This window comes from Primulina tabacum, chromosome 8 (assembly GCF_025594145.1).
Source record: "Primulina tabacum isolate GXHZ01 chromosome 8, ASM2559414v2, whole genome shotgun sequence".
Taxonomy (NCBI): domain Eukaryota; kingdom Viridiplantae; phylum Streptophyta; class Magnoliopsida; order Lamiales; family Gesneriaceae; genus Primulina; species Primulina tabacum.
This window is the reverse complement of record NC_134557.1, coordinates 3,162,676-3,175,052: the sequence shown is the minus strand read 5'-3', so window position 1 is coordinate 3,175,052 and position 12,377 is coordinate 3,162,676. Positions and strand designations below refer to the sequence as shown.

The window sequence follows — 12,377 nt, the reverse complement described above, 5'->3', positions numbered from 1 at the left end:
GATAAAGTGTCCACGTAAAAATAAATTAAAAAACCAACAGGCACCAGCCAGCAAACAAATAGTTTTCAAAAATAAAATTAATTCAAATAAATTATATGAAGGATTTTTTCCCACATGGATTGAGTTGCAGTGCATTAATTGGTCCAAACTCCTAAGTGGCCTTCGACTATTTTGAGCCTCCCACCTGTAAAAAAAACAATAATAATTTTCTGATCTTCAAATCATTAATAAATGAAGTAAAAAAATTCAATTTTTGCCAAACTTGGGTACAATAGTTTTTGGTTATGGTCTGGATGAGAACAATGATCGGTTCTCAGTCGAGTGGAGTCGGATCGATTGGTGCAATCCAATTCAAAACAATGATTTATTGTTAGTTGTTCCTTTGTTATACGGGCATAAAAACTCGATAACGGCACGTGGTTTTTTGAACGAGTCAAAGAAGTAAAAGTTAACGTATTATATTTTAAGATATCCTTCAAAAACAGCTATTTTGCCAATACCCTCCCCTCGTCTCTCCGTCTACGACCAATATGCCTTCTCTTTCACCTCTCTTCAAATTATTGGCTACTCTAACTCTGATACCCAGCCTCACACTCACAGCCTCAGCAGCAAGATGCCACGTGGACGATGAGATCGGGTTGCTGGATTTCAAGTCGGGAATTCGGGCCGACCCGTCTGGTATGCTTTCCTCGTGGAAGAAAGGAACAGACTGCTGCACATGGTTAGGCGTCACCTGCCTCAGCGGCCAACGGGTCACGGCTATGTCCGTTGCTGGCCAACCCAACAATGCCACCACTACTTTATCTGGTACCATTTCGCCTTCACTTTCGAAACTACAGTTTCTGGATGGAGTCTATCTCACGGATCTTAAAAACTTAAGTGGCCCTTTCCCTTCTTTTCTGTTTAGCCTCCCAAAACTTCTGTATGTTTATATCGAAAACAATAAACTGTCGGGTCCTATACCTCACAACATTAGTAAATTGACCCAACTGGACGTGCTAAGCTTGGAAGGAAACCGATTCTCGGGGCCTATACCGAGTTCGATCGGTAATTTGGTTCGGTTGACGCAGCTGAAACTCGGTGGTAATCTTCTGACTGGCACGGTTCCTGTTAGCATTCAGCGGCTGAGGAACCTGACCCTACTACATTTGGAGCGGAACCAATTGTCTGGGACGATACCGGATTTCTTTTCGGGCTTTTCGAACCTCAGAAGTATAAGGCTTTCTCACAACACGTTCACTGGAAAAATCCCAGAAAGCATTTCTGTCTTAGCGCCATTTCTACGTTACCTTGAGCTCGGACACAACTCTCTGACGGGTAAAATCCCTGATTTTCTGGGAAAATTCCATGCCATGGACACAATGGATCTGTCTGGGAACCGATTCTCAGGGACTGTGCCCAAAAGTTTCGTTAATCTCACCAAGATCTTTAACTTGGACTTGTCCCGTAATTCTCTGGTGGACCCGTTTCCGGATATGCAGGTGAAAGGTATAGAGTCGTTGGATTTATCTCATAATCAATTCCATTTGAAGAGCATTCCTCAATGGGTTACTGCCTCTCCTATAATATTTTCTTTGAAGTTAGCAAGATGTGGGCTCAAGATTAATTTGGATGACTGGAAGCCTGCGGAGACTTACTTCTATGATTACATCGATCTTTCCCAGAACGAAATAACCGGAAGTCCAGTAAAGATTTTGAACAGGACTGATTACTTGCTGGGGTTCTATGCTTCTGGAAACAAGTTAAAATTTAACCTGGACAGTGTGAGATTTGTCAAGACCTTGAAGCACTTGGATTTGTCACACAATTTGGTGTTTGGGAAGGTGCCTCCCGCGGTTTCAGGGCTCGCAAAATTGAATGTTAGTTACAATCACTTGTGTGGTCAGCTACCGAGGACAAAGTTCCCGGCAGAATCGTTTGTCGGGAACGATTGCCTCTGTGGTTCTCCATTGCCCAAATGTAAATGAAGTTCGAATTGTGGATAGAACTAGCTAGCTAGCTAGCTAGCACTACACTGTTTAACTGAGTTTTGTGGTTATTTGTATTAGTTAAAAGTAAATAAAGCGTTGTGAGCACAGGAACTGGAAGGAGAGTGTCGCACAATGATGAATCTTTCGCTGAGCAGCGAGTGCTGATTAGTGTATCAATGGATAGTAAGAATAAGTTGCATAAATTTTATTGCTCTGCAATATTTGATTGTGACTTCAAACTACAGTTTCCCGCCGTTTAGATCTAGTCTAGTCATAACCGGCCCCTCGACTCGGTCACCTTGATGTTGGCCCTCTTATCGCATGTTTGTTTTTGCCAACTCTCTAACCCGCAGGTCGGTCGTCGGCTAATAGCCACCTCGGCCAAACCTTATCATGGTTTGTGTAGGGATCTTTTTCTAAAGAGAAGAAGGAAATTTGCTAAAAGATTGATGGCTAGCTTCCTTAAGCTTTAACAACATATATACACACAACATTATGCCTACCTACCACTGTTAAAGCTTGTATATATACATGTGTCTGTGTGTATCTAATGAAAATTAGACTGTCGAAGAAGCTCGGAATCAAGTCATGCTACTAAACTTCCAGAAGTTGAACTGTAGCTCATTCGAATAACAAGATAATGGAACAAGGATTATCAAGTGTTGCATGGATGAAACTTTTGGGTGGCAACGTCTCGAGAAATTAATTTATTTATACTGCTTTTGGCGATTTGGCATGCCTATATCATATTTCAGTGAAGATAATTTGGATACTCAAATAATAATTTCTTTTAAAAAAATTGATTGAACTGATGATGCCATTTAATTCATCACGTAAAAATTAAGGAAAAACATATTATGGATATGAAAATATCCATGTTTTTTTCCTTGATAAAAAAATAAAAAATTCATCTACTTAAAAATATATTCTTTTTTTAGTAACACGTGAAAAAACTATTTGATCTAAATATCGAGTTGAAATTTAAAATTTTAAAATTATATTTAGAAAGATTAGAAATCTTGATAAAAACAAAACACGCTGGTATTATTTGTCATCATCGTCTGAGTTAATGCAAGGTATAACTTAGCTTACATATTGCATTGCGCCTTTTGAATTTTTTTTTTAATTTTCAATATGAAGCACATATTATATTATATATATGTGTGTGTGTTTTCATTTATTTATTTAAATTAATATAAATAAAAATCTATGAGCATAGTCACTTTGTTGATGATGTTTAATTTATGGTTTCACTTTTTAAATTTAAGTTAAAATACTTTACATTATAACTTACAACATTTCAAATATTTTAATTTTAAAAACCTATTTTATATAAGTATCATCTTAAAAAAATTATATAATTAAAATTGCAAACCAAATTCAACTGCACTCAAGGATGACTATTTTTTGATCAAATGAATTTTTTTATTACATGGAAAATTTATGGATAAATTTGTGGGATAATTTATTTTTCTTCAACTATTTTGGATGCAATAAATATGAATTAGAATTTAGAGGTTTTTCTTTATATATATATATATATTTAAATAATAACACGCACTCACACAAAATCCACCATCAGTGATCACTTGTATGCATTTACTGTGCACACACGCAGCCGCAAAACTAAAACGCCTATCAACCAACGGAGGGGAAGGGAGATGGCACTCGCTTCTTCCTTGTGTTCTTCTTTACAAAATCTTTCTTCATGCCCATGTCCCCCTTTACCGTTCTTCAAACACAACAAATTATTGGCTCCACCAACCAAGATCCATCCTTTTACTCTCCTGCAACGCCTTCCACTCTCCAGGTAGCCAACTCCTTTGTCTCTTGGCTGGAAAATAGTGGGGCATTTCGTTTCTGTTGTCGATCATTTCTTTCCGGTTTCTCTCATGGAGGGTGCTTAAAGATTTCAGTTTGTGTTCTGGGGTTTGAAAGTAGTAAATAAATAGATTTATCAAGAGATTCAGTGTATGCATAACCACCTGGGACGGTTTTTTTCCTCCCAATTGCATGTTTTTGGAATCCAATCATAGCGATTAAGTTTACAATCTTTACAGAACTAATTTTTATCTATGTATTGGTTTGGCTCTACTGGATCACCAAGTTAAATAATGTTTGTACGAAATGCGCATTTATACTCAAGAAAATATTTTTATTTTGGTGAATGTGGTCATGCAATTAATTATTTTAGACTAAGTGAATATTTTTACCGTGAATTGCACGGCCAAAGATTTGATTTTGATGAATGCGATCATGCAATTCATTAGTTTAGATAAAGCGAATATTTTTGCTGTGAATGGCACGGACAGAGCTTGTAGAAAGATATATCCCGTCTTTTCATCGATGATTTCTTGAATTTCCTAGAATACCAGTTTCTTTGCGTTTCGTTCTTTCTCTTGACTGTAAATTGCTTCTCTGTAATGTTTGTTTCTTCATTTTCCAGTTCATAGAACGTTACAAGTTCATCTTGTCCAAAATTTACTTGGCCCAGAACCGTGCTGTGTACCCCATCCTGCCACTGGGTTTATTTAGGCTGCCACAATTGATAGGATTCTGTTTTAGCTAGAGAGTCGAACCATTTGTTGGTTGAAATAATTCACTTATTCACAATAAATTTTTGTTCTCCGTCTATCCCTTTATCATTTCAGACACGGAGAAAAATGAGCAAATCCATGTTTTCTACAACCACCTTTTGGAACTAGCAAAGCGTTGACTTAACTCTCAAAAGTTACTTTTGGAATCGTCATAGCTTATCTAGTTTTGCTGCATTATATTTTCTAGTTTTACCGTGTCCATCATCCAGGGAAGCAACAAGGAGAAAAAATACATTTCCGTTCATTTTAACCTTCCAGAATGATCTTTAGTTTTGTAGTTTTATATTCTCATTAATAAATATAAATTTGATATTTATTGCTACATCCAGAATAGACATCTAATGTCACTGTTTATCTGTAAAGAGTTTTATTTTGGAAGCTGTAGGATTGCAGTTCTTTTAATGGACGTTTGTTAAACTATTTATACTCTCTCTTATGCATTAGCTGAAGATTCATGTTATTTTTATCCACAGAACAGGTCATTTTTTGCAGTTACAAGGGAGGGATTCGTATAAGCTCAGTATACTTGCCTCAGTTACTAGTTCAGGTTTTTACCCCATCTTTACATATGGATCAAACTCATAGCTGAATTTAGTGCCACTAATAAACTATATTTTTCCTGGATGATGACTATATTTCTAGATATTTTACTGGATGAAGCTGTTGGAAAAGCTCAACTTCCGAAGGGTGACACTTGGTCTATCCATAAATTTGGTGGCACCTGCATGGGAAATTCTGAAAGAATCCAAAATGTTGCTAACATTATTGTTAAGGATGAGTCAGAGAGAAAATTAGTTGTTGTGTCTGCTATGTCAAAGGTGACCGACATGATGTATGATCTCATATACAAGGCACAATCTCGGGATGATTCCTATGTAATTGCATTAGAAGCTGTTTTACAAAAACACAAGTTGACGGCAGTTGATCTACTTGAAGGGGATGAACTGGCTAATTTCTTAGTTCGATTGCATGAGGATATTAATAACCTTAAGGCAATGTTACGTGCGATACACATCGGTATGTCATGCATGTGAAATGCCTAAGAAGTTTTTTTTAAAAAGAAATATTATCCTTACCATATGGCTTGAATATCTGCTTAAGCAAGTAACGGAAAGATTAAATGGATCGGCAAAACCTACCTTTAACTGTATTTCATATCTAATTTTCTGTGAATTTTGTCCGAGGACTCCAAAACGAAGGATAGCATTCCCTGTAGGCTTTAATTTCTGTTCCTACACTATGATGGCACTGAGCGCCATCTCAGTTTCCGGACAGGTGTCTGTTTCTACTAAGATTATCTATTCCGACTTCAGTTTGACTAACCTATTGATTCATCCTTATGTACATATGGACTTGTCCATTATCCAATGTACTCATGTTTTGTCCGAAAAACGGATTTTGATTATAATCATTAGGAGAAATAATAAAACAATAATTATGTTACATTCAAGTAATTAATTGTTTCACAATCAATAAACTGGATTTATAAAAAGAAAATGGATCTATTGAGACCATGTCCGTGAGCAAATACATACGCTTATTAATATTTGTATCCTGAAATTAATCTCATGAACATGAACAATTGATTTTCTTTTCTTTCTCAACAAACTATACTTTGTTTAGTGTCAAGCATGCTGTTTTATTTTGTAATGACCTACAAAATTCATCGTAAACTGCAGCTGGTCATGCAACAGAATCTTTTTCAGACTTTGTTGTGGGACATGGTGAGCTATGGTCCGCCCAACTGCTGTCAGCTGTTGTTAGAAAGGTGTTTGATATCTTGACGTATTTTTGTTCTAGGGACATGAATATGTCGACTTATCTAGTTTTGTGAAACAATTTGATCATAGCATTTCTTTACCTGGTATTGTAGAGTGGGGTGGAGTGCACTTTTATGGACACCCGAGATGTACTTATTGTAAATCCTACGAGTTCTAATCAAGTTGATCCAGATTATTTGGAGTCAGGCCGAAGGCTTGAGAAGTGGTACTCTCAAACTTTGGCTAAAACAGTTGTCGTACCTGGGTTTATTGCCAGTACGCCTCAGAATATACCTACGACTTTAAAAAGAGATGGAAGTGACTTTTCGGCTGCAATTATGGGTGCTTTATTTAAAGCACGTCAAGTCACTATTTGGACTGACGTTGATGGTGTATACAGTGCGGACCCCAGAAAAGGTTTGTTGCTCTCATTCTCGTGCTGTGTTTGTTGGAAGGCATCAAAACTTCTTTTTGTATATTATTCAATTATCCTGATTCTTTTGAATAATAATACTGAGGATTCTTTTCCTTAATCTATTCTTTTAGCAATCCCGTGAGCATTCGGGATATTATTGACAATTCATTCTGCTATTTTTTGCCTTTATGTTTTCTTTTGGCAGTTAGCGAGGCTGTGATATTGAAGCAGTTGTCGTATCAGGAGGCTTGGGAAATGCTAACTTTTCTATACTTTCCTATGTCTTTGGTAATATGTCTTTACATTTCGCTTATTAGTGATCATTATGGAGATGCACAGTCGTACTTTGGAGCAAATGTTTTACACCCTCGTACAATTATTCCTGTCATGAAATACGACATTCCAATTGTTATAAGGAACATCTTCAACCTGGCTGCACCTGGTACAGTAATCTGTCGTCCTGCTGATTTTGAATTTGAAGATTGCCATAGGTTGGATTCTCCAGTTAAAGGATTTGCTACAATCGACAATTTAGCCCTTGTAAATGTTGAAGGGTGAGATTTCGGTTTATATTATGACGATAGTTATGGTGCATGATTCAGTGTTTGTTTTTTCTTCCAATTTCATGGTTGAGCTATTTGCTCACATTTTTTCTTTCCAGAACTGGAATGGCTGGTGTTCCTGGTACTGCTAGTGACATTTTCAGTGCCGTGAAGGATGTTGGAGCTAATGTAATCATGATATCCCAGGTATACCTGTTTTCTTCTCTGACTATAATTTTTAATCACTTTCATAGGGATTCTTACTTTATTTATTTCAATGCAGGCTAGTAGCGAGCACTCTGTTTGTTTTGCTGTTCCTGAGAAGGAGGTTAAGGCTGTAGCTGCTGCTTTAGAAATTAGATTTCGCCAGGCGTTGGATGCTGGCCTTCTCTCTCAGGTTGTTTGCCTTTAACCAAGTTTTTGGAGCTATCATGCCAAGTCATGACTGAGCTTTCTGTATACACACACACATATATGTATGTGTGCATGTATGATGAAGTAAATCATCATTTTCGATGAAAGTATACTATATGAAGTATGTGAGAATTTGACTGTGCGAGTTACTTCCATGAAGATTACTTGTCGATAGTACTTTCTGAATAACCATTTACTTCCAAACTACAATTTCCCTTTAGTTTACGATGAAAAGAATTAGCCAATGCAGAAGGTTTGATAATTTGCCTCTCCGAGGGCTTTTTAAGGACATTTATTTGTGGATGATGTGCATGTTAGAACTGTTTTGTAACAAAAAGAAAGGCATGCTACTTTATCAGAACATGATTTCAATGTTGTCTGATATAACTCTGTCTTCAACCTTCTTGATGATTTTAACTTATTATTAAGCCATCCAATTACCAATATGACTACCCGTTACTCTTAATTCATTTACCCATGCATACTCTGCCATCCTATCGCTTATAAGAGTTAGGGGTCCAATACAACTTTAGATACAAGCTTATTCCCTTGAAGACAAGATCTACTTGAATATTACTCAACTGCATATTTTAAAACCTAATTTATTAAAATTGATGGCGTCTGTATCTTGATCATTTATTCTTCCACTGGCGTTCGCTGTTTGACAACGATGGTGCTCATTTTTCTAAGAGATTTGTGTTGTTATGTTATTCTTATTGAATGTTTGCAGATTGCTGTTATTCCCAGTTGAAGCATTCTGGCAGCGGTTGGCCAAAAAATGGCAAGTACTCCTGGAGTTAGTGCGACGCTCTTTAATGCTCTTGCCAAGGTTAATAAACCTACAACTGTTGAATAATTTTTCTAATGTCTTCCATACAATCACAAGTACTCAACTATTACTCCTGCGAAATCAAGTTGGTCTGTTGTTCAATAATGTGGATTAAAGGAATTCATAACCTTTTCTAGTATAAGGTTTGATAAAGCTAAGATCTTTCAAACATGAATACGATGTTTCAGGTTTGAAAGATAGCAAAAAATTAGCATGGGAGCAGGTGTGCTACAAAATATAAGACGTTTGGAGCTTATAAGATCCTTAAAAATAGGTTGGAGAAGGAAATTGATGAGGCTCCAACTTATTTTTATGATCTAACATCTTAAAATATAATGAGATTATTAAATGTTGGAAATGTCCTTGATAAAAACCCTCGTAGTATCGTATTTCCATCTGCAAGAGAATAATATTCTCCTCTTACCTTTTTTTGTTGTAAGCATATATTTCCTGACTCAGTGGATCAATTTTCAGGCTAATATCAATGTGCGCGCCATTGCTCAAGGTTGTTCTGAATATAATATTACTGTAGTTCTCAAGAGAGAAGATTGCATAAAGGCTTTACGTGCTGTGCACTCAAGATTTATCTATCAAGAACTACGATATCAATGGGTATTATTGGACCAGGATTGATTGGTGGCACATTGCTTGACCAACTTAGGGACCAGGTACAAATGATGTTTCAAATTTACTTTCCACAGCGCCAGAATTTCTGGACTTTCTTTTGTATTGGATTATGTCTTCTGGAGTGAGGGCCTTTCTGGATGTGAAGTTCCGCTCCAACAGTAACACAACTTTCCAGTAGTTCAGATGTATAATTTTATGTTATTTTGGCCAGTTATCCTTACTGGAGTTTTCAAGTGGTTTTAGTATATGTAGTGGAAGAAATCTTAAACTGGGATCAACATTTTGGTTCCTTACTGCACATTTGAAACGATTCATTCTTAGTATTGTAATTTTCATATTACGTTTTATATTTTGTTTAATGCGTCTCTCAATTCTCTGTACAGGCAGCAGTCCTCAAGGAAAAGTTCAACATTGATCTGCATGTAATGGGGATTGCGGGATCAAGGACTATGATATTAAGTGATACGTAAGTTTCGGGAGTTTTAAGAAAACTTCTTCATTCAACCTGTTGCCATTATGATCGTATCCGACAAAAATGACCAATTGTTTTCTATTATCGATTGATTTTTTTTTTTAATTGATGGATGAAGCAAAAAGAAAATGCGGTTAAGTTGACTAAAGATCCTTTAGAGGTGTTAGATAATCTTTTTTTCATCCTTTTTCATTTTTTAAAACAAATGTGTTGTTTGGTATTAGCTAACTTTAAAGTCTTATGATCCCCTATATACTTACTATAAGTTGTTTTGGAAGTCACCAGAAGTTTAGATTTTATTTTATTTTTTTCACTTTTCAAGAGAAACAACTTATCTCCTTTTGGATGCTAATAAATTTAAACAATTAATGAAATATTTTGTATGTTATTGTCTCCCTAATTCTATTGAGGCTCAAAATCAATAAACCCCCTTAAATTCAAAGTGTCTTAAATTTTAGAATTTGAATAGCCTAACATGTCACGACGGTAATTAGGGGGATTGACTTGTCAATATGGAGAGATCTTCAAAAAGACAAGGCTGATATTCAGAAATTTGTTCAGCATGTGCACGGGAATCATTTCATCCCTAATACTGTTATAGTAGATTGCACCGCAGACTCTTATGTGTTGAGCCATTACCATGATTGGTTGTGCAGAGGCATACATGTGATCACTCCAAATAAGAAAGCTAATTCAGGTCCCCTTGATCAGGTAACAAAGAAATGCATACACATGACACCCGAAGTAGTTGAATTGTCGATTTTTGTTATGAATTGTCTCTTTTCCCATATGCTCATTTAAATGCTACATCTCTCCCATCGTACATGTATGTTATGTGTTGATGTCTGCATTTAAGTGTTTGTTTTGCTAGGAAAATACCTGCTTTATATGCATAGTTGGTGAAAATGTCTCAACTATATTTCATGCTTGATTGGATTTTTACATTGTGCAGTACTTGAAATTGAGAACTCTTCAACGTCAATCCTATACACATTATTTCTATGAAGCAACTGTCGGAGCTGGTTTACCAATCATTAGCACTTTGCAAGGGCTTCTCGAGACTGGGGATAAAATTCTGCGAATTGAAGGCATCTTTAGGTTGGTGTTTCTCTTCAGTCACACGTTTAGGAAATATGACTAGCTCTTTTTCTTTGCCTTGATTCATTATGCACGGGGGAGGGGAGGACCCAGGGGTAATATCTCTCCACCCCAATCTTGGATGTTTTATGTGTAATTTTAAAAAATACAAGTTTAGGTTCTGCTGCCAACTGAATAGGTAAAAATAAAAATGCTTCAGGACGTTATAACTCATCTATCTGCTCACCAAGTGTATGTGTTGATTCAGTGGGACCTTAAGCTATATATTTAACAACTTCGTGGGTGCCCGAGCTTTCAGTGAAGTGGTGAAAGAGGCAAAAGAGGCAGGCTTCACTGAACCAGATCCGAGGGATGATTTGTCTGGAATGGATGTTGCCAGGAAGGTATTGTCTCATAATTTTGTGTTATGATCTGTCATTACACCTTTACCGCCTAGCCGTTTTGTGCAAGAAAATTGGTTCAATGAAATTCTCTTGCTGCCCTGAGATTGTTCTGAAAAGGGACTTGATAATTGTTCATTTTCCTTTGCATTATGGTCAGCTTGTGGGCACGCCTATTCCCGGTTAAAGTTTGTGTGACTGGAGTTTGTTTTCATCATTACTCTTTCTTTAGCATCCATGTTGGTAGAATGCCAGTTACCATGGCATGGCTGAAATTGTTTACCAGGCATACAAGAAGCCCAGATTTTGTTTTTTGAGTCCTTATTTTTCCTTTTACCTGTTGAATGGTTTGTGTGGCACAGGTGATAATCCTAGCCAGAGAGTCTGGACTAAATCTGGAATTGTCGGATATTCCAGTTCAGAGTCTCGTGCCAGAACCATTAAAGGCAAGTAAAATATTGACGGGCCACTAGGCTGTTTGACTGAGGCACTGCTTAATCTTTGATAATGATATTTCCTACGTTTTTTATTTCAAGATAGTGCATCACCTGAGTTGTTACTTCAGGAACTGTCTCGGTTTAATGTAGACTGGGCAAAACAAAGACAGGAGGCTGAAGATGCTGGTGAAGTCAGTGTCCTTCAGGCCTTAGTGCTGAATTTGAACTTCACTAGAGTTATATTTTCTGTTTATTGATTTTTATTTATTGATCTAACATGTTGAATTATGAAAAAGGTGTTGAGATATGTCGGGGTAGTGGATGTTGTGAACCAGAAAGGAACAGTGGAACTTCGAAGATACAAGAGAGAACATCCATTTGCACAACTATCTGGGTCCGATAATATAATTGCATTCTCGACACAGAGGTATGCTAAGCAACCTCTGATTGTGCGTGGTCCGGGTGCTGGGGCTGAAGTCACGGCTGGTGGAGTATTCAGTGACATTTTGCGTCTCGCCTCTTATCTTGGCGCCCCATCATAAGGGTCAATTTTCAACACTTCGTGTGTGCCTTGCTCTGTCCAAGCTTGAGATAATTTTATCGTCGATTTATCTAGGTATCTTGGTTCCCCTTGGATTTTGAAGTTTTGGTGATTATGTAACTACTCAATACTCGTGCATTCTTCCTAGATTACAAGTTTTTTGAATCCTGCAACTTAAATTTATCCATTTATCATATTATCGTTTTTCACTTAGATGTAGAGAATAATAAATTGTTAAAATAAACAGAAAGCGTTCATTTTTCAGCTATGCTATCAAAGGCAAACGATTGTTTGA

General features: G+C 36.7%; 1 protein-coding gene and 1 pseudogene across 1 annotated transcript; both read left to right on the top strand.

Moving 5' to 3' along the window:
• The first annotated feature begins 462 nt into the window (after nt 1–462).
• LOC142552982 (uncharacterized) lies at nt 463–2,210 on the top strand. Its single transcript, XM_075662931.1, has one exon. It carries the CDS (start codon nt 531–533, stop codon nt 1,965–1,967), a length of 1,437 nt encoding a protein of 478 aa, XP_075519046.1. The 5' UTR covers nt 463–530; the 3' UTR covers nt 1,968–2,210.
• Nucleotides 2,211–3,540: 1,330 nt separating this feature from the next.
• LOC142552981 (bifunctional aspartokinase/homoserine dehydrogenase, chloroplastic-like) lies at nt 3,541–12,295 on the top strand (annotated as a pseudogene).
• Nucleotides 12,296–12,377: the final 82 nt, after the last annotated feature.